Source organism: Nelumbo lutea, chromosome 1 (genome assembly GCF_056320005.1).
Source record: "Nelumbo lutea isolate HS-2025 chromosome 1, American lotus-T2T, whole genome shotgun sequence".
NCBI lineage: Eukaryota > Viridiplantae > Streptophyta > Magnoliopsida > Proteales > Nelumbonaceae > Nelumbo > Nelumbo lutea.
In genome coordinates, this window is record NC_142684.1 from 68,865,058 (window position 1) to 68,888,467 (window position 23,410).

Sequence of the window (23,410 nt, forward strand, 5' to 3'; positions counted from 1 at the left end):
AATTGTATTTTATTGCAAAAAATATAGAGTAATAATGAAATAATAATGTATTTTAATTATGAATAGTGATATAATTAACAATAATTATTTTTAAGCTATAATTAATTGTAGTTATAATTTAAGTTATAAATAGTAGAAAATTACATTTAATTACCAAAAAGTTCTACTTAATTACCACCAAAATACATTTAATTAGTTTTAGCAATATTTCTGAAAATATGATAATTTCCAAAAAATTACTGTATTTTAAATAAATACAGTAATTTAATAATTATAATATTTTAATAGCTAACAATATTTTAATAATTAATAATAAAAAAGTAAGAAATCATTTATAACTTAACCTAATCTGATTAAATCTATAAATTTGCAGGCCCCGCCCTAAGCCCACTCCGTTGTCTTCATATATAGCTGTTAATTATTAATGAAATTAATAAAATATTAGCTATTGTAACTATTTTTTATTTAAAATTTATCAAAATTTCTTTTAAAAATAATAAAAATGATAACAATTATTAAAATTACTATCAATTATTAATAAAACTAAATTTATTAAAATATTTATTTATATTAAATCAATAATAATTATTTTCTGTAAATCAGTATTAAAAATATATATTTATTAAAAATTTAAATATTAACAATAATTTTGAATATTTTTAATTAATTAACAATAAATTTTGATTATTAATTTAATATTAATTAATAATAAATAAAATTATTAAATCTTTCGGCTTTTTCCGTACATCACACGACTCCCCGCTAATTATGCATTACGATTAAGCAAGCACGTGGTGTTGTGTTGTGTTGCTGGTGGTAGAAAGCATTCGAAATACTATGTTGTCCATTCCATCCCACTTCCACGTACTTAGCCCAAAAAAAACCGTTATTTAACATACGTCGTTAGCGAAAGAAATATGGCATGCGGCAGCAGAACCACCCGGCTTTGCCGAACCGAATTACCCACTAAACCGGGAAAAATCAAAGTCAATCAAGGGTCATTTACTTATACACCCCGTCTAGTTTCACGTCGTTAAGAATTAAGGGGCGGTTTATAAAAGATAAATTAGATGGTAGGGTTTAACAAATATGCTAAATTATAGGGGGTGTTTAAATAAATGATCCAAAAACCAACAAAATAAAAGTAGATTAATAAATGTTATATTTGAAAAGATAAATAACTTCTCGTTCTATTATATCAAATAATTTTTTCTCTTTCTTTTTTCTTATTTTTTTAAGGCGGTTCTGAGTCTGAAATCCGATTTGAGAAACTGATTAAAAAAAATGTTTGTAGTCACGGGGTTTGATTTATACGGTCAGTAGTCACTATTGTCCATTGCCAACAACCAGTATCAATAGAGGGGAAACTGTTACCCTTGTTTTAGAACCACTAGATTGGAACCTTTTTTAAGAGATATACGTGGACTTACAATCAACACTGTAAGTCTGTAACCATTGACCACGCTTATTGCTTATTTTGTGGTCCTGTCATACACATGATATAGGCTGGCAGTTTAGAAGTATCACACTATCACACATGGTTGCTAGGTACGTACGTCCGTCCATACGATCCACCGGTCGTAAGAAAACAAATGGGAATCTACAAAATTATACGGTTGAGGTGGGTATTAGCAGCAAAGCCAGCTATCACTTAGGAGATATATCCAAATCAAAAGCCATTGCCTAATGCTGTGCACTGTGGGCCCTAAACTAAACCTTGAATATCAGAATATGAATGCCACTTGAGCATTTGATGTGTATATTTATTAACACAAAAATGCGCATTCTTATCTGTCAGTTGCATGGTAAAACGTTTGCATATCAATATCAAAACATTAAACAGGGCCCACCAACAATGGAGGATCTCTACCAAGGAAATGATCTCGATCATTGATTTCTACCGTGGAGTTTAGAGCCTTGATAAGAAAAAAAATGAAAAATTCTCGTATATATTCACGATTTTTTTTTTATAAAAAATTCCATAAATCCCACGGTTGGAATTTGTTAATCCGATGGAACAAAGTAACTTATCTACCAAAATAAAATAAGCTTTGGATTTGAGTCCACAACTCACAACCTTTCTAAATGTGACACGTATTCAGAATTTACATTGTGCTTTGTGTCCTACCAATGGATACTGGATACTGGAACTTACTTATAGAAGAAATGTGGACGAATGGACGAGAGAAAAACATCAAACAATCGCTTCCGTGTATCAGGAATCTAAGTTGTTTTATTTGGTAGTCTAAAAACTAAAAAGACAAAAAAGAGAGGAAAATGAGAAAAAAAAAATGAAGAAAAAAGACACTTTATTTTGAAATCTCACTCAAAATCATCGTCATCCATCATCTCCATTTCTTACACACCAGAAGATCGCAAACGTCTTCCTCCCTCTCCTCTCTCTATTTATATTACAATTTACAACTTCTCAGATTCGAAACCCAACCATATACATCTCCTTTCTTTTCTGTATTTAGTGTAAAATTTCATTGTATCGAACGGAATTGGAAGAAAAAAGAAAGAGTAAGGCAAAAAGGGGGCCTTTTCGAGGAGGATGAACACGCCCTCTGTTCTTATTATGCCTCCTCTCAGATCTTAGATTGCTCGGATTTTTTACATCCGACTTTTTTTTCCTAACCGGTGAGATTTAGAGTTTGTTTTGCTCCGCATCTTTCTTCTATTTATCTCTTGATCTTCGTTCAACGAGGTTTTATTTCTGATCTTATTGGATTTCATTTCCTTTTTTTTTCTGTTAATTTTATTTGCTGGATTTTTCAGGAACCTTGGATTTTGGGCTATTCGATCCATGAAGGATCCGATATTACTGAATTGAATTTGAGAGTACCCATTTGATATCTGATATACTATCTGCCGCTCTCTGGGTAATTCCTTGGATAAGGTACGCGTCTTCTTGTTTCATTCATTTTTATCTGCATTTTAATCTAGTCGGTTGGATTTCTTTGTTCAAAATAAATTGAATTTTGTGGTTTTTGATTTATCTCTTCCTGAATTATCTGTTACTAGTTGGATCTGATGTCCATATTTCATTTGTGTATTGCTAATCTTTTTGGTTGGGTGTAGAAACAGAATTGATAAGATAATCTGGTATGTGATTGTAGAAAAATGGAATCGGATCTCGGAAAACTCTTCATAGGTGGAATCTCCTGGGACACAAATGAAGATCGTCTCAAGGAGTATTTCAAATCTTATGGAGAAGTAGTGGAAGCTGTGATCATGAAGGATAGGACCACAGGTCGTGCCCGTGGTTTTGGCTTTGTTGTCTTTGCCGACCCAACTGTGGCAGAAAGAGTTGTTATGGAGAAACATACTATAGATGGTAGAACGGTAAGTAGATTGTTGGAAATCAATCGCGTTTTGATTTTTATAGAAAAAAGAAGAATTGCAATTTGGGAATAACCGGTAACTTATTATATCTCTGGCATTTTCATTTCAAAAGTTTAATTCTAAGAATTCGATTCCTTAATCTGATTCCGAATTCCATAAATTTCAGTTGAGGATTCATCCTCCCGCACACACATTTATGAATATATATGAGAACATTTCTTCTGTTTCAAGCTTTCAATGTCTTACCTGGAATTAAAGCATCTGATCCTTTCTCGGGCTTTAAAATTCTTGGTATATCTCACGAGTAGTTTTCATTTTTTGATTCTGAATTCTCAGGTTGAAGCGAAGAAGGCTGTTCCAAGGGATGATCAGCACATTCTGAATAGAAACAATGCTAGCATTCATGGATCACCGGGTCCTGCCCGCACTAAAAAGATATTTGTAGGAGGTTTAGCATCCACAGTCACCGAGAGTGACTTCAAGAAGTACTTTGAGCAGTTTGGGACAATCACAGATGTTGTGGTAATGTATGATCACAACACTCAAAGGCCAAGGGGCTTTGGATTTATCACTTATGATTCAGAAGATGCAGTAGAGAAAGTGTTAGTTAAAACATTCCATGAACTGAATGGTAAAATGGTTGAGGTCAAGAGGGCTGTCCCTAAAGAGTTATCTCCAGGGCCCAGCAGGAGCCCCTTAGGTGGATATAATTATGGCCTGAGCAGGGTCAATAGCTTTCTTAATGGCTATACTCAAGGATATAATCCGAGTTCAGTTGGAGGCTATGGAGTTAGAATGGATGGTAGATTTAGTCCAGTTGCTGGTAGTCGGAGTGGATATCCATCATTTGGTCCTCCTGGTTATGCAATGGGCGGCATGAATTTTGAGCCAGGACTGAGCCCAAGTTATGGGGCAAGCTTTGGTACTAATATAGGTTATGGACGGGGATTGAGCCCTTACTACAGTGGGAACACAAGTAGGTTTGGTAGTCCTATTGGGTACAATGGAAGTAATGGAGGGAGCGGTTCTCTTTTAAGCTCAAGTAGCCGGAATGTGTGGGGAAATGGGGGGCTTGGTTATGTCTCAAACTCTACAAGTTCTAGTGCTTACATGGGCTCTGGTAGTGGGACTATTGGAGGTGCTTTTGGCAATAGTGCAGCAAATTGGGGTTCTTCTCCTATTTCGGCTCAAAGTGGAGGGAGTTCTTCTGGCTTTGCCAGCGGGAATCTTGGTTATGGAAGTGGTGATAGCAGTTATGGGTTGGGTGGAGGAGGGTATGGAAGAAACAGTGTAACTAATGCTGCTACAGCATCATCATATGCTGCATCAAGTGCTGGTTATGATGGAGCTTATGGAGACTTCTATGGTGGTGGTTCAGTTTATGGTGACCCTACTTGGCGGTCTGCAACTTCAGAGCTAGAGGAGTCTGGTTCATTTGGGTATGGTCTCGGCAGTGCAGCTTCAGATGTTACAGCTAAAAGTTCTGCGGGTTATGTTGGTGGTTATAGTGTTGCCAATAGACAATCAAATAGAGGTATGAGATGAGATATCTTTGGCTTGATGATGTGTTCTTATGATCTGTTTTAGTTTTGTCTACACTGAAGACATAGGCATGAATTGAGGATGTTTTGTTATTATTAAACACAAAATAATTCTAAGTTTCCTACCTCATGCATATAGGGCAAGGTTATTAAACTGGACATTCTTTGGTCACCCCTTGGTATATGTAACAAAAACATCATGGTAATTGAAACCATCCAATCAATAACATACTGTGGCCATATTTACAATCCTAAAGCCCATTAATAAGCAACTAAGGTTGGAATCCATCATCCATGCTTCCATTCCAACAATTACCAAATGAAAGAAGAAAAAAAGCTAAATTGGATGAGATGATTATACACTTGAACTGGAGCTCTTTCAAGGTCATGCGAACCCAGGTTGTGCAGATGACCCAGTAGCTGAGATGGTCACTCAGAAACCCTCCGCATATGGAGGTTCAGGATCAAACCCACATGAGTGCAGGCTTTCCGTGGTAAGGTTAGTTAACCTCACATGTACCCCTTCTCTGTCCCAACCCCTTAATCCCCCTGTAATGTGTAATATGTAATACCCAATAAATAAAAGAAGAAAAGAATACCAGGTTGTTATTGATTGTAGTGGAGTGGATTAATGATCCTAAGTGCCACTTGTATGCCACTAAACCATGGCTCGTGGTGTGTTACTTTTCATCAGACTTCATTTTTAAGTGCAAATGTCTTCCAAAATACATACTGATTTTTTGCTGTGTGTTTGCAAGTTATGCTTTACTTTTATGATGTTTCATTATTCATCTTCTCTACATTTTTACTTTTGGAAATAAAGACGGGAAAAATTGGGTAATATTGGCATAGACACAGTCCTGAATTGGTTTCTAATTAAACAGATGTTACTTAACTTTTTGGCTTGAACTGACAAATGACAATTATTGGACCCCAAATATGAACCCATGTTGACCAAAATAATTAATTCCGTCAGATGTTATATAGGAAAAGCCTAAAAGGACATTTTCTTAGTCTGTGCATCTTGCAGTCCAAAGAGAATTAAAATATAAGGTGGTGATTGCTCTTCTGGTATTCCTGATATTTATCAAGTAAACTCTTTTTAAACTGGACCCACAATGAAGTGGGATGGTAATGAGAAAATCGTACTAGGGTGAAGGTTGTGGGAGGAAAAAGGAGAATTAAGGGTCTGAATTATGAGGAGATGGATCTGAATAGAAAAGAGAAGGAGAAGAAATAATGAACTTCTAGAGATCTTTTAAACTGATTTCTATCAAGCAAAATCTTTTAAACTGAACTGTCAATGGACTAATTAAGTAGGATATAAGGAGTAGTAAGGAGAAAGTCCTACTAGGATGAACATTTTTGGAAGAAAAAGCAGAACAAGGATCTGAATTATAAAGGGAAGAGATTTATATCTCAATGGAAAAGAGATAGAAAGAATAAGATCACACTGTTATCCACAGGCAACTTAGAAGCAAACTTTTATTCCATCAATTCCACTCAAATTCCAATCACAATCAATGACTCTTTTTATAAATTAAGTGGGCTAAGATTTCCTTTTTGCAGATTCTAATTTCAACTTGGAAACTGAATCAAAACCACTTTTAACTACTTCATGCCTCTTTTATTTCAGTCTCAGTCCTGTTGGAGCTTGTAACTTGTGTTGTTCCCAGGCTGCTTTCATTGGCCTGAGCTCTGTTTGTATGTTCTCTTTGTTTGAATAAAATTACCTTACCTTTTCCAAAAAAAAAACTCTAACTGTCCTATTAAAATTAACTTATTTTAGAGACACCAGAAAATATTAAAAAATAGCAAATCATGATTTTACTATAAATTGCAATTAGGGGAATTACTATAAATAGTATGTCTGGAAGTTACTGCATGTAGCAATTTATATTTTTACTAGTTACAATATATTTCTACTTCTCTAGAAGACATAAAACCCTATTTTTACGACAAACAAATTAGATAATAAATTTAAGAAGCTCAAAAGAACTAAGAGTTCTTTCTCCGTAGTCAGTACCCTCTTATCTTACTTCCATGCCTGCACCACACAAACTGATAAGTGCATGTTCTTTCCTGATAGAGGCTTATGTTGAAGTTATTGTAGGCTTGTAGCACTAGAAATGCCTTGTCGGTCATAAAAAAAGCGATTACCCAATGTTGGATCCAGTTATCTGCCTTATCTGGGTCTTTGGAGGAGCAGACTGGGTACTGTATATGTTTTTTGTAGAAGTGGTCAGCCTCAGACTTAATCTCATTATAAGGAAGGCAAACAAACAAAAGACAGAACTTGGTAGCAACTATATGAGATGCTAGACTGTATAGTTGCACTAGTATCCTAGAATTATTCTTGCTGAGATGGAATCAGTGTTTCAAAAGGCAAGTGCGGCGTATGCCTCGTTTCTCCCGGTGAAGCACTGCCAAAATGCCCTGGGGAATATGCCAGAGGTGTTGATACCTCTGAGGCATATGCCTCAGGTGCAAGAGGTGTACACCTCATACTGAAAGACAGAAAAAAAAAAACAAGAAAAGAAAAAGAAAAAGAAGGAAATGAAAGGAAAAGAAAGAAAGAAAGAAAGAGATGGGAAAAAAAAAGGAAAAGGGAAGGAAAGTTAAGGGGAAAGAAAGTGGGCCTCCTCCCCCTCCTCCTTCTCCCTCTTCATCCCACTCCTCTTAAGGAGGCTTATGCCTCTTGCGTTCTGAACTCTGTCTCACACCTCCAGGTAGTGGAGCGCCTTGCATCATGCCTTTGATTTTAAAACATTGGATGGAATCATAGAACTATGGTTCCATGTTACAAATGGTGACCTCTTGCTCAAATGGTGACCTCTTACGTTTTAGTTTGGTGACCTCTTGCTCAAGTCTCCATGTCACAAATGGTGCTTTAGTTTGTTCAACCTGATTATTGTTCTTTCTCTTTAGGCAGCTCAGCCTGTGCTTGAATTATTGCAGACAATGTTCCAAAAATCATTATTGTATTGTAAATGATAGAGATAGTTAAATTGAATCAAATCATGACTCTTATTGTAAATAGAATTTACCACATATATAGAAGATTAAGATAGTCAAATTGAATCAAATCATGAATCTTATTGTAAATAGAATTTACCACTTATATAGAAGATTAAGATGATATAACCAAATTTGACTTGTAAGTCAAATAATTCACATATAATGGCGCTTTACCTACATATGATGGAAAATAAACTCATTTTGTAGTAAGGGCTTTAAAACAACTCTCTTGACAAAATTAAATATAAACAGAAAAAAAAATGAAGTAGAAAACTGATTCTTAGTCGAATTTATTTGAATTGCAGTGAATCACAAGAATCGTATAAATTGTAAGATTTACGAGTCAATTGTAGGATTCAAGCAAAAATCCTAAGAAAAGGATTTTGACACAAGATTCAATTCAAAACCCTTTGGGATTCATGATTCAAATCAATTAAAATTTTGATAATATTGATTGCAAAACGTTGTCTTACCACTTCAGTTGCTAGGTTAAACTGTAAAAAGGATTTGGTTCTAGAAAGTCAGGAAGTGGGATGTGTAATACTCCTTTTGTTTTATGCTGAGTAATTACTAATTAATTGCTCTGGTTTTAGTAACCATTATGCTATGGTATATTGTGATATTTACTCATTATTGGGTGTTTCTTGCTTCAGGAATTGCTGCGTAGGAGGATCATTATTTCGATATCACGAGGATATTGTAGGTGAAGGTAATCCAGTGAACCAAGTAAACGACTGTGAATTTCGTACATCCCCCTCATTAATATATTTCAGCTAAAAAGAAATTGATTATCTAGAGCTAACTGGAGTGGCTATTTTGAAGACGCTGAATTCAGAAAGAGCAGTTACAAGGAATTTTGTGTAAGGATTGAGAAATTTGAGGTTTTTTAATTAATTTAGGATTTCTTATTTGGGTTTGATTGAGATGTAAAATCAGCTTGCGGGATATATTCAGAAAAGAGTGATTCCAATCAATGTATCGTGCTTCTTTGGCGATACACAAAGACAGACTCTTTTTCTTTTTAATTTCTTTCCCCCCTGTAATGTCTCAGGCAAAGTTGCCGGTTCTTGTCAGGTATGTTTTCTTTCATTTTTTTTTTTTGGGTTTTGTCTTTTTCAGATTGTACCAGAGGTTCTGGGTGATTACTAGTGTGAAACTTTTGAGGGTTACCCATCTGGGTCCCAAAGAATAAGTTACGAAATATTCTGATTCATTTCTATGGGATACATTGAACTTCTTTCTACAATAAATTTAATCTTCACTAGTTTGGGGCAATGAAAGTGCAAAACTGCCACTCAATTATTGTATTTTGCTTTTGCTTGAGCACCTTTTGGCTTTTGATGACTTGAACTGTCTTAATTGAAATATTGTTGTTCTGATAATTTTCCTAGGTCAGTACTAAGCTGTAGAGTTGTAATCTAAAATCTTATGTTCCTTTCACATATCCAAAGGTGAATAGGTTGAGACCTTGAAATGTTGTTCTGCTGAGAGCTTAAATATATTGTTTTGAAGTCACCTGGTGGCAATTATATCTGCAAATAAAGAATGGGCGTGAGGAAAAGAGACATGGAGTAAATATCCACCATTATTCAATTGATCCAACGTTAAGAAGGTCGCAGTCATCTGATTGGAACCCCCTCCCTCTCCCCTTGTTCATTTTTATTTTGCTCTATTGAACATTGAAATTTTTATCTTCCATAATTGAGGATCTGTAAGGGTTATCATGGGTTTTAACCTTAGGCTGTGTTTGGTTTGAAAGAAAAAGGCTTCCCTACCTTTCCTTTCAAATTTCAAACCACACACAGCGTTCGGTAACCTTAAGTAAAGCAACAGGGGTTAAGTGGTCCATTGTCACGTCACTGTGGGGTGTGGAATGTGGATGAATGGGCACTTAATTATGAGCTTCTTTTCATATGGAATCCGAAAGTACCCCATCTCTTCTCCCCGGCCGTGTGGGTCAGAATATTGTGTATTTGTTGTGTAGGCCTACTAAGGCTTGACTCTTGGCTCTGTGTCAATGGGGTATCCCATTTTGTGGAATTTGACTTGTGGTTGACCCAGCAATGATTCGGTTGTGACCTGCATCCTTTTGAGCACCTTACTAATGATATGTTAAGAGGAAGTTCTATTATTTTGTGAAATTTCTTATTAATTTTTCTGTTCCTTATTATTTTCTGTTAACCCAAACACAGCCTAAGCTAGTACGGTTATTATTTTCTGTCAAGCTCTCTCTTTCTTAATGATTTTCCCTCAAATTCTGTTTCTCAATTATTTTCTGTTAAACCAAACACAGCCTAAGACAAATGTTGAACTCCGCAGTGCTGGGAAGTGGGAAGGGCTCTGTTAAACCAAACACAGCCTAACTTCATTTCATCTGCAAGAAAGGGGGGCAATGAATGAAGAAGCAACGACAGTTTGGTTAATTAGAGGAGTGCATGGGTGCCTAGTTTATGGGCTGATAACCCACTCCGGTGTCCGGACTGCTGAGTTCTGACTCCCCTCCCCAGCTCCGTGCAACTTGTGTGGGCTTGGGTTGGGCTTTTGCCAATTTTTAATGGTCCCGGCCCAAAGCCTGATCCTGATGCACAAAAGCAGTGTAAAATGTTAATTTGGGTCAAATCATTTATAGCCGGCCCCAGCCCGAACATTTCTGGGCTAGCCTGGCCCTTATATATATATATATATATATGTTATAAAGTAATGGACCTGGAACCTGGCCTGGGCCTATGCTTATAGTTCAGGCCGGTTTGGGTCCGGGCCCAGCCCATGATCACTCGTATTAATCCTAAGAGAAAGAGAAACAAATAAATAAATAAAGGAGGAAGGAGACTTTTAAAAGAGAAGGGCAGGTCTGTCAACCATAAAAAATACGAAGGGCAGGTCTGTCAAAAAACAATTAGGTTGAATGGAAAACCCACGTAAATTTCTAATTGAGGAAAATCTGCACAAAAAGTTCGATTCCCCAATGTAAATTTCAATTTAATTTTGATTATTAAGGATGTCGGTTCTTGACGCAGAGGAGCATATACCAATTTCAAGTGACGAAGTAACCATGGGACTCTGGTCACCTTACTCGAATAAACTCCACTACACTGCAGTTGGAAGCAACCGAATCTTTATCATTTGGAATTTCCGCTTGACCCAGTTATGATTCACACTCACCGGACGCATCTTGACCGCCAGATTTCCTCATCTTTCTGATGAAATGATAAGAAAGATCAAGCCCGTTATATAATCACATTCATCAAATAGCAAATGTGTGAAGAGTTGAGTTTGTAGTAGTAGTAGTAGTAGGATCACCCAATATGATTTGATCTACAGCATTCAAATGATGCACCAAACATGGGAAAGGGAAACTATTAACCCAATGGCCCAAATGAATGGGTATGCTTAGATTAGGAGGAAAGAACATTCTGGTGCTCTTATATAGTTCATTTAATAAGCTCAGTTGCACAATTGACAACCCATAAAGACAAACCATTTAGTGATTTCGTCACCTGCACTAGTTTGCTTTTTCTGCTTTATATTAGATTCTGTATATCGATTGTTCCTGCCAAAGTTCAAAGTTCCAACGCAGAAAGTAGGGAGGAGGAATTTCTTCCAAAGTTCAACAACCCAAAAGTAATAAAGGAACAGGCTCCATTATCATGTTGTTGTCCAACTTATCTTGTCTTTTCAGCTTAGTGCGTTCAAATGATCCTGTGTATCAACTAAACATCAAATAAACCATTGGCAAGTAATTGCACCAAAATCTAGCTGTTCAGTGAGTTTCATCCTTTCGTTTAAATAGCCATTTTTTTTTTCTTGGCCAACATGGGGCCTTATGCCTCCTCTATATCTCATTTGGTATGTAGAGTTTTACACAAGTATGAAGTGCCAATTCAAGTATAACAAGAAGCATAGCATAGGCCTTCACTTCGGAATGAAGGAAAGTATTCCTCTCATAAGACAGAAATGGAGATCAGATACCAGAGCTAAGTCCATTCAGGATTACCATTGTCAGTTTCAAGATGTAAGGTCATTTTAAGCCATTCTACTCGAATGGGTAGTTAGACATCAAAATAAATTCGTCCATAAAGCACTAGATAGTTCATGGATCCTTAAACCTTGAGTTCTGGTCCATCAGTCTCCCTTCTGTAAAGAAATACTCTCCATTGTCCAGTCTAGTAAAGATTTATCAACCGAATCATGGCATCCATCCAAAACCTACACGACCTCCAATGGACTATGCAAACAATCATGTCAGAAACTGTAAATCTGCATAGCATTTCATTCTTTCTTTCTCAACCCAATTCAAACTGCTATCAAGAAACAGAGAACTCCATGAACATAAGCATCTCAGCAGACGTCAACAGTCTAACATACTTCTCTGACCTCCTGAAAGTACTTGGAGCGGCGAAGAAAACCCAAATATTTCTGCGCAACTTGGAGTTCCATGGAGTCGAATGGGAGATGCATCAACTAAGGAACTTCCATGCTTTGCTCGAGAAGAACTCCAATATAAAGCAAACTGTTTTCCGGAGAAACAGATTTAGCAGAGAGTGTTTATTGGAGTTATCAGAAATGCTGAAGAAAAATGAAGGAATCAAAGAAGTTATATTCTCTGAGTCAGGTATTGGCTCTGCTGGGGCTGAGTTGCTTGCTTCTGCTTTGAAGCTGAATGAGAGCTTAGAAGAGTTGCAGATATGGGAGGATTCAATCGGATCAAAGGGAGCTGAAGAACTATCAAATATGATTGAGGTGAATTCCACCTTGAAGCTATTGATAATTCTTGATTCAAACCCAATTACAGCAACTCCACTCATCTCTGCAGTACTAGCAAGGAACAGGAGCATGGAAGTACATATTTGGAGTGGAGAAAAAACTTCCAAGGTGGTAGAATTTGTGCCTGAAAACAGTGCACTTAGAATTTACAAGCTAGATCTTTCAAGTGCTTGCAGAGTTGCTTGTGCACTAGGGTGCAACACAACGGTCAGGTCCCTCGATATGACTGGGATTCGGCTAAAATCTAGGTGGGCAAAGGAGTTTCGGTGGGTTTTAGAACAAAACAACAGCCTCAAAGAGGTGAGTTTGTCTAAAACTTGCCTCAAAGACAAGGGAGTCATGTATGTTGGAGCAGGTCTCTTCAAGAATCATTGCCTAGAAAGCTTATACCTTCATGGGAACTGGTTTGGCGGCATAGGAGTAGAGCATTTACTTTGCCCATTGACCAGGTTCTCATCTCTGCAATGCCAAGCAAACACAACTCTGAAATCTGTAACTTTTGGAGGAGGGAAAACAAGAATAGGTCATGATGGAATAATGGCCATCTTGCAGTTGTTGATGACCAACCAGAGCCTGGTCCAGTTTGGAATTTATGATGATGAGAGCTTAAAGCAGGTAGACATCATCAAAATTTTCAAGAGCTTGGAAAGGAATGCTACTATGCGATGCTTGTCATTGCAGGGTTGTAAAGGTGTTGAAGGAGAATTGGTTTTGCAGGCAATAATGGAGACATTGCAGGTTAATCCTTGGCTAGAAGAAATCGATCTCAACAGGACACCTTTGCATAATTCTGGGAAGACAGAAGAGATCTACCAGAAACTAGGCCAGAATGGGAGGATGGAACCAGAAACAGATTTGCTCAAGGACATGCCATTAACGGTATCAAGGAGTTGTAGGGTCTTCTTTTGTGGGCAAGAATTTGCAGGTAAGTTAATTTCTAAGGTTGGATTTCATTCACACCTTAGATCAATGTTGAATTAGCTGCTTTATACTGATTAAAAGTAGTTGATAAAATTTATCTCTATTGAATAGCCGGTTTGTCTTGCAATTTCTATTAATAATTAATTTTATTCATAATTTTTTAATCTAAAAATAGATAAAAAGAACATCAAACTTATAAAGTCTTGCTTGCAGGTAAAACCACACTTTGCAATTCCATATCACAGAACTTTTCTTCCTCAAAGCTTCCTTATTTGAACCAGGTCAGAACAATACTAAGCCCAGTTGAGCAAGCTGTGAGAACAGTAGGAATCAAGATCAAAACATTCAAAGATGAGGATACAAAGATTTCAGTCTGGAACCTAGCAGGTCAGCAAGAGTTCTATGCCCTTCATGATCTCATGTTTCCAGGGCAAAGGAGTGCATCATTCTTTCTTATCATATCTAGTTTGTTTCGGAAGCCCAACAATAGGGAACAAAAAAGTGCAGGAGAGATAGAAGAGGACCTCCTGTACTGGCTCAGGTTTATTGTTTCAAACTCAAAAAGAGCTGGTTTACAATCCTTTCTGCCAAATGTGACTGTCGTCCTCACCCACTTTGATAAAATTTCCCAACAATCAGAAACCTTGCCAGTTATCATACATTCAATACAGAGACTCAGAGATAAATTCCAAGGTTTTATTGAGTTCTATCCAACAGTATTCACAGTTGATGCAAGATCATCTAGCTCTGTGAATAAACTCACTCACCACATTCGAAAAACTAGCAAGACAATTCTCCAGAGAGTACCTCAAGTTTATGACCTTTGCAATGATCTGATCAAAACTCTATCAGACTGGAGGACAGAGAACTACAACAGGTCAGTGATGAAGTGGAAGGAATTCTGTGAGCTGTGTCAGGTAAAGGTCCCTGCTTTAAGAATCCGATCAAGGTACAACAACTTGCAGAAGGTGGACAAAAGAAGGCGGGCTATTGCAAGGTCTCTTCATCACATGGGAGAAGTTATCTTTTTCGACGATCTAGGTTTTCTGATCTTAGATTGTGAGTGGTTCTGCGGGGAGGCGCTTGGCCAATTGATAAAATTAGATGCTGGAAGGCAGAGCTCAACAGAGAAGAATGGATTCATAAGCAGGAAAGAACTGGAAAAGATCCTTAAAGGAGCTTTACAGAGTCACATTCCAGGAATGGGTACCAAGGTTTTTGAAAATTTGGAGGCGAGTGATCTAGTTATGATGATGCTGAAGCTTGAACTATGTTATGAACAAGATCCTAGGGATCCCAATTCTCTACTTCTAATCCCATGTATTCTTGAAGAAGGTAGGGGACGTACACAGAAATGGCAGATAAGCACATCAGATTGTTTTTATGCAGGGCGACATCTTGAGTGTGATGATTCAAGTCACATGTTTCTTACACCTGGCTTCTTTCCACGGTTACAGGTAAAATCTGATGCTTATTTCTTGTTTCAAATTCAGACGTATAATATGTTTGAGTAAAACTGTAAAATTACCGCAAAAAAAAAAAAAAAGCAAACCAATCAAATAAGATAAACAAATTATGAAAATAAAACATTTCAAAAAGAAAAAGTATTTATAGTATAACGTTTCATTTGAGAGAGAACTTCTTCTTTATCTTAGATTTATTTTGTCAAAGCATTTCATTAACACTTCAGCTTGCATGCTATGTTCAAGACTCCAACCTTTATTCATAAAGATCATATCCCTGCTAAAAAGTGGCTATGTCATTGGCATATTTCTGTTGATTTGATATTTTTCCCAGTTCTCTCACAAGGCGATCCAATTTAATGACGTACAAATACAAAATTACCTTAGTTTTAAAGGAAATTCCTTATCTTCACATTAGTACCCTTTCAAATGATTCTAGTTACCTTACATTATGACCAATTTGAAAGCCTTTCATTTTCTCATATCTGTCAGCTCTGTACAACATTATTTCAATAAGTATATAATCAACAGTCTTGTTTGCGGTTAATCTTAATTATTTGTGAACCCAGGTGCACCTGCACAACAAAATTTTCAAGTCAGGTACTCAGCATGGAGCAACTTACAGTCTTGAAAAATATTTAATCTCAATAATCATCAACGGTATCCACATCAGAGTGGAACTTGGAGGGCAGCTGGGCCACTACATTGATATCCTTGCCTGCTCCACTAAGAACCTCACAGAAACTCTTAGACTTTTCAGGCAGCTCATAATTCCAGCAATCCAGAGCCTTTGCCAAGGTGTCACCTTGACTGAGAATATTCTCCGTCCAGAATGTGTGAAAAACCTAACACCCCCCAGATACAGAAAAATTCAATTTGTGTCTTTGCAACAATTGAAACAAGCTCTCCTATCAGTCCCTGCAGATAGCATGTATGATTACCAGCACACCTGGGTTCCAGTAGCAGATGGGGGAAGGCCCATTTTAAGAGCTGGATTTGATTTTGCTAGAGACCTCCTATCAGATGATGACTTCCGAGAAGTTCTGCATAGACGATATAATGACCTCTACCATCTAGCTATGGAACTGGCAGTTCCAACAGAAAACAAAGCAGATAGGCCAGACCATCCAGTAGTTGGTGATGAACCTAACAGCAGAGTAGAACCAACATTTGATGGCATCGCTAAGGGAGTTGAAGCTGTTTTGCAGAGGCTGAAGATAATTGAACGGGAAATTAGAGACTTGAAGCAAGAGATCCAAGGACTAAGATATTATGAACACAGGCTCTTGATGCAGCTCCATCACAGGGTGAACTACCTGATAAACTACAGTGTTCAACTAGAAGAAAGAAAAGTACCCCACATGTTCTACTTTGTCAAAACAGAAAACCATTCAAAGAGATTGATTACCAATGTGATTTCTGGAATGACAGCACTCAAACTGCACATGTTGTGTGAATTCCGGGGGGAAATGCATGTGGTTGAAGATCAGATGGGTTGTGAACTGATGCAAATTGATAACAGAACAGTGATGTGCTTGGCCCCATACATGAAGCAGTTCATGAAACTGCTTACTTTCGCACTCAAGATAGGAGCCCATCTAGTAGCGGGAATGGGAGAGATGATACCAGATTTGAGCAGAGAAATTGCACATCTTGTTGATTCATCATCTATTTATGGGGCAGGAGGTATGATGGCTGCAGGTTTTGTGGGGGCTACAGCTATTGGACGAGTGGAGGGAATTAGAAATAGAAGCAGATCCAGGTCATTGGGTGGGGAAAGTTCGAGGGACACTCGACAAGATTTAAGAACCGCCCAGCAATGGCTTGTGGATTTCCTAAGGGATCAGAGGTGCTCAACAGGAAAGCAGATTGCAGAGAAGTTTGGTCTCTGGAGGGTAAGATATATAGATGATGGCCAGATTGCATGGATTTGTAGGAGGCATAGAGAGACAAGGGTAAATGAAGTGATTGAAGTACCTGTTTGAAACTGTGCAAAACTGAGATGAAGGCTAAATCATGAGAAGTAGATTATTATTCCTCACCTGCATGAAACTTGCTCTCTGACGATGATGTTGTTATCTTATACATGAAGAACAGCTCAATACATCTTACATATTGATTTGAATACAGAACTTGATTATATCTGGTAGCCTGGTTCTGGTGGTTTAGCTTAAATTGTCTTCAATACAAATTATTCAAGTTAGAATTTTCCCAAAACCCAAGTCAACACTTAACCCCACATAAATAGTAGTAATATAACAGAAAAGAAACCAGCTAATACACCATAGAAAAGAAAAAAATAAGAGATGGAATGACGCGTACATGGTGACTGCAGTTGTAATGAAATGGATAAACACTAACACATCAAGTCATGTTTTCACAACATCAAGAGCACCCCAACATTCAAAAAGAAAAGACCAACTATTTTAAGTATAGCACTAACAACTGTTTGTTCTAAAACCTAAAGCCATCCGTGTATCCTCACGCCATGTCAAGCTAAAATTCAGAAGAAAGCTCTACTCCCATAAAACACTCTAGAGCCAGTGGTCTTCGGTGACGGGAATTTCGGATCAGAGCTAGAATTGGCATTCCCAGAATTGGTGGTTCCGTTTTCCATGTCCATTGGAAGCTTCATCTTCGCCAAAGACTCAGTAAATTGCTGCATGCTCTTCATGTACATGTCTACTATATCCTGTTGCACCACTGTTTGCTCTGGTTCAATTTTTATATTCAAAAGAGGTTGTGTAACTAAATTACTTGGAGTCCCAGCTGACGAATCACTCTCTGCCTCATCAACATCTGCTCCTTTTTCCTTGAGAGGTGAAGTCAGGTCCTGGTTTGGAGATTTTGAGGTCCCTGAGGTATCACAGAATGATGTCGAGCTTGCAGGAATCGAAGCAGAAGGAGATCCGTTTGTTGAAACACTGCTTGGGGGAGTATCCTTCTTCTGGATCTCAACAGAACCGACACTACCCGCCGAAAAGCTTTCCACAACATGAATACTTATGTCAGAACTGAGGTTATTTTCGGTGTCTGAGGTGCTGAAACTCTCAGAGCTCTGAGGGTCCAAAGTGGTACATGAGATCCCAAAGTATTCCGAAACCATGAGATTGTTTTCATTCACAATTTTTGGATCTGGGAACTCAATCTTATCTAGGTCACTGGGGACAGACTCCGCTGAATCTTGCACAGGTGTAGGTGCAGTCAGAGATGTTTGTGGAGCAGGAATAGCCACGACTTCTGGTGAAAATCCACTGTAGGAGAGTGACAATTGCACAAACCCTGCTGGAGAATGGAAGAGATCCGTCGAGGAGAGTGAAAACTCTTGTGCCAACTTTCCATTGCCGATGAGGACATCCGATAGAGGCACCAGTACAAACCCAAGCAGCTGGTCTTCAAGATAATTTTTTACCCTGCTCAGCATCCATATCTCACATTTGAGGGAGGATTCTACAGTTCGAACTTTGAGTCGAAGATTCTCGTTGAAGACTGGATTCTTTCCTCCGCCGTTAATGATCTGAGTTGAAACGGTAGTTTCAGGATTGCTTGTCAGGCAGAGCTTGGCGTATACATCTTGTTTATGGTATATGCAGATGTTGTGGATATCCCTAGCCTGGTGTATATAGACTTCAAGAACGCCAATGAAGTCTTCCGAGTTAGCAGCTGCACCCTCCTTTCCATGGACGCCAATTTTTCCGGTGAAACCATCACACGTCTGAGAGGCAAAACCGGATCTCTGTCTCTCTGGCTCGGCACCAACAGAGGAGCTCTTGGACAGAGACACAACTGGTTGGTGAGAATCCATGATCATAACCAACAAACAACACTCAAGCAAGCCGTAAGCAAAAGAAACTTGGATTGGCAGAAAAAGAAGGGAAAAAAAAAACAAACTGGTTCTCAAAATTAAAGGGAAAGAAATGCAAATCAAACTGACTTAGAATTTAGAGATCACCAACTCTTGGTAGTAGAACTACAACCCACAATTACAGTCAAACCAAGACTAATGTCTTGAACCCTAGCAGGAAGAACGAAAGACAGATTCTCAAAACCCAGAAGAAAGAAACACCGAAAATGAGAACTTTCGGGTCAATTACTTCAGAGTTCAGACCCAGGCACCAAACCTAAAAATAAGCAAACGCCATCAACAGTAATAAACAGAATCCGATAAAGCTAATATAACTTTCTTTAAAGAAATATCACCGTATCCAAGGGAGTGAAACAGGGGAAAGAGAAATTACAGTAACCCAGGTGGACTCACCGTGATCTATATGCAAAACCCATGAAGTTAAAATCTTGTCGAGTAACAAAAATGAACAGAGATTTAAAGCTGAAAGGGAAAAAAGTCGAGGGAGAAAGAGAAGGTTTTTTTCTTTTTCTTTTTTCTTGCCTAGTTGCCTCTGCTCAGAAGTCAAACTGATTCCTGTGTAGTTTCCGCAGCAGCTTATCTAGATCTGTCGATGACGCAGCTCGTGAACCGAGAAGTCCTAGCTAAGAATATGAAAAATTCTCCCTTCCTTAATTATACCTGCAAATCCACAGAAGAGGAATATTATCAAGTTCTCAGCTAAACTCCCAGAGTTTGAACTGTTGAAGCCTGTCTGAAACCTCTGTTTTTGTGTATGTAGTGTGAACGCATTTATTGGATATTTTACTGAATTTTATATATTAAAGGGCGTGTCCTCTTGCTGCTGCAGATAAGAAAAATTATCCTTGAATTTGCGGATATAACTGTTGCTTTGTTCTCTTTGCAGTCTAGAAAGTCCAAGAAGTACAACAAATCTACCCAGATTTATATAGTTAATTGGTTGCTAGTTTCTGCATTCTCTGTTTTGGAATTAATTTATATTTCATATACTTTAAAACCTGATGAATATGAGGGGACTGAGCGCTGATGAGACCTAGAAACTTGTATACGTGGCCCATCAATCCAATAATGATCTGGCTCCTATGAGGGTCAAAAGCCACATTATGAACCCCCACCAAAAAAAACTAGAGCACTCTCTTTTTTCCTGAATTTTGTCTCTGGTAAGGCTTAAATTATTTGTCTTCTTTTGGGTTTTAATAGAAATTATAACCAAGAAATGGGTAGATCCTTAAATTGCCATTTAATTCTTCAGAGTTCAGAATGTCCTTTACTTCTATTAGACCATAGATTACAAAGAAACTAAAAATGTAGCATGTTCACATGCTGATTTTATCAAACACTTTGGTAACAATCCAAGCTTCCACTTGAGTTAAAAGAGGAAGAGCACTCTCTCTCTCTCTCTCTCTCTCTCTCTTATCTGCTCTATTCCTTATGCTTCTCCCAAAGTCTTGCATTGCATTTATTTTAATGTTAAAACGGTAGAAACTGGAAGCAACCTTCAGGTGGAGTCGTTGGCTCTTACTTCAAATCAGTTGATGGGTCAAGAACAGAGTGAGCTTTAAGTATTTTTATGACAATATTTAAGACTCCAAACTCCCAACTAGACTTTTGGTGGGAAGATCCTCCTACCCAATGGCCCGTCTCCATTTTTCAACCCTACACCTGGCCAAAAATATCATAAAAAAAATGAAGTTGATAGAGATGGATTGACTTGCCCAGGGAAGAATTTAATTCATGCTTTGGTGCTGGTGGTTTTGGTATTAAAAGGAATAAAATTACATAAAGAAAGCTTGACCGTATTACTGCAGAATGGTGCAATTGAGCACTAAACTGTAGAATTATTAGCACTTGTGAAGAATTTTGACCGCATTACCTCCTGCAAGCTCTGGAACTCTGTCACCCGCATTACCTCCTGTCTTTCTGGCTTTTGCACCCTGTAGAACGATCAAGGCTAGGTAATAGAGACTGGTCATTTTGTTTTTCTCCAAAGTTTTTTTTTTTTTTTTTGTTATTTCTCTCAAATGTATCAAAAAAAAAAAAGAGAGACTGGTCATCTAAGTAGAACAGTACCTCAGTACCTCACCCTGGACTGAAAACCCCTAATTTTGTAGCCTGTAGTATCACGAGTCCGAATATGCTAAACAGGTGGCGAGGTACCCAAAGAGTTGCACAATCTCGTTGTTTATACTGTACACTTTCAAGGGAAAGCGAACATTGCTCTGTTTTTTATATGGCAAAAGAAGAGAGAAACAGAGAGTAGAGAAGAGGGGAGGTGATAAAAGATTAAAAGGAAAAAAAGGTAGAGATGGAATTCAGAGTGGGGTAACAGTAACTGTAGGGCCCTTTTACCTTTTGTTAATTCACGTGCAGGGTGCAGCCGCCCACTCATATTCATTGGCCGCCCCTGCTGAGTCCTGTGTGGCGTAGGTGGTGTTAATTGACCTTTGATTATTTCGTAAATGCTTAGATACTAGATAGGGTTGGGTTCCTTAATATATTGATATTTTAATTTAAAAAAAGGATAGAATGTTCGTCCCTTATCCAAAGTATCAAGTAGGGGTGGATTCGAGTATCATGCTCGAATTTGTTTCAACACTATTCTACAAGATTCAAGCTCGAGCTCGAGCTCGATTAGAGCCAGAACCTTGAGTTCGAGTTCGGTTTGAGTCAAGAGTTTATAAGTTCGAGTTTGTCTTGGCTTGGTTCATTTTATATTTTATAAAAATATTTTATTATATATATTTTATTATAAAAATAAAAATTATATATAATTTTTTATTTTTTATTTAAAAATTAAGAATTATAATAATTAATAATTATAATATTTTTATTATATATTATTTTCTATAATTTTATTTTATATATATATATATACATATACGTGGATGGAACTAGTTAGCCAGCCATTAATGAAGTTTTAAGCAGTTGGTAAGCTATAAATAAAGTTCTAACTCCCAAACAGTGTTTAAGCTTAAATGATAAGCACTTACTAAGTTTTAATGAAAAATGTTTCTTTCAGGTATTTTAAAAATAATGTGACGGGCTAAAACAGGTAAGAAAGCTATAAGTGCTTTTTCAATAAATGTTTAATTATTCAAAATGTGTTTATTTATAGGGGTTTATTATACGGTTCAAACTACAAAACCGAATTTGCGGTTTGGTTCGATTTATACCTATAAATGGTTTGGTTCGGTTTGAGAATTTTCTAAATTGCGATTTACAGTTTCAGTTTGGTTTATTGAATTTTATAAACCAAACCAAACCATAAACCAAAATTTTATATACATATATATAATATGAATATATGATATATAAACATTATATATAATATATCTAAATGGAATGCATAAAATTATAAATATATATTGAATTCTCTATTTTATAATAAAATAATAAATAAAAGTTTTAAGTTTTAATTTTTAGGGGAGCTATTTGGGCTTTCTAATTGTGTTAAGCCCAAAAGAACCATACAATTGTCCAAAGTCTCCAAACCATATTAGAAACCGCTTCAAACCATAATAAAATGGTTTACTTTGGTTTGGTTTCCATACTAAAACGGTTTGGTTTGATTTAGAAATTTCTCAAACTATAATTTACTGATGGTTTGGTCTGAGATCTTCTCCAAGCTACACCGAATCGGATCGTAAACATCCATATACATACATACATACATATACATACATGCATACATACATATATATATATCAAACATAAATAGTGTTGAACTGGCCTTAAATAAATTTTTATTCCAATAAACGCTTAAAAACAACCACTCTCAAACTGGGACTAAGTAGTGAATTATTAAAAAGGCTCAAAACTATCATTTTCAAGTTGGTAAAACTATATAGATTGACCCCTCTTGCTTGTAACCATAGGAGTCACCTTCCTTGGATTCTTAAGTAGCACTGTGAACAAAATTGATTGAATCAGATATACTTGAATTCAAATTTGATTTGTTAATATTCAGATTCGGAACCTATCTTTCGTTAATGAATTAAACTAAAAATGATCAAAGTGTTAATATATCATCAATTAATTTAACTAACTAAAAATGTCTGATATTGTATATCATGACTAAGATGGATTGAAAATAACTTCTCTCTGTGATTGATTTTTGACTTTTTAGTAAACATACAAAATTCAAACCAACTATATATATAATTTTTTTTTGCAGATATAAACACATTTAATGTTATCAAACGGGACCATATCAGATGGGATGGAGGTGGATCAATGTTCAATCATATTATAATCAGGTCAAATTCGGATTCCTTGATTGGATTGGATTCCAATTTGAATTTGGACAAACAAATACCCTTATTCAATTTTATCATTACATATAAAAAGGAAAGGGAGAAGGGGAGCATTAGGGATGTATGGTTTTTATCAACTGTGGGATGTGCTTTAATCAGTTCCCCTTAGTAAAACACTAAAAAGAAAAACCTGGCCCATAATGAATGGGCCCTCAAATCCATGATCATAGGTGCTAGAGC

General features: G+C 37.0%; 3 protein-coding genes across 3 annotated transcripts; 2 read left to right on the plus strand and 1 right to left on the minus strand.

Moving 5' to 3' along the window:
* Positions 1–2,184: 2,184 nt before the first annotated feature.
* On the plus strand, positions 2,185–9,117 carry LOC148875124 (heterogeneous nuclear ribonucleoprotein 1-like). Its single transcript, XM_088964936.1, has 5 exons — positions 2,185–2,640; positions 2,779–2,899; positions 3,120–3,345; positions 3,682–4,879; positions 8,558–9,117. The coding sequence occupies exons 3-5, from the start codon at positions 3,124–3,126 to the stop codon at positions 8,569–8,571; spliced, it is 1,434 nt and encodes a 477-aa protein (XP_088821062.1). The 5' UTR covers positions 2,185–2,640; positions 2,779–2,899; positions 3,120–3,123; the 3' UTR covers positions 8,572–9,117.
* A 2,601-nt stretch (positions 9,118–11,718) lies between these two features.
* On the plus strand, positions 11,719–17,201 carry TRN1 (tornado 1). Its single transcript, XM_088964184.1, has 3 exons — positions 11,719–13,593; positions 13,803–15,046; positions 15,622–17,201. The coding sequence occupies exons 1-3, from the start codon at positions 12,093–12,095 to the stop codon at positions 17,035–17,037; spliced, it is 4,161 nt and encodes a 1,386-aa protein (XP_088820310.1). The 5' UTR covers positions 11,719–12,092; the 3' UTR covers positions 17,038–17,201.
* An 81-nt stretch (positions 17,202–17,282) lies between these two features.
* LOC148875126 (Calcium-dependent lipid-binding (CaLB domain) family protein) lies at positions 17,283–19,684 on the minus strand. The gene is made up of 2 exons (XM_088964185.1): positions 19,311–19,684; positions 17,283–19,173 (listed from the first exon to the last, which is right to left on the minus strand). Exon 2 carries the CDS (start codon positions 18,861–18,863, stop codon positions 17,556–17,558), a length of 1,308 nt encoding a protein of 435 aa, XP_088820311.1. The 5' UTR covers positions 18,864–19,173; positions 19,311–19,684; the 3' UTR covers positions 17,283–17,555.
* Between the last annotated feature and the right edge of the window lie 3,726 nt (positions 19,685–23,410).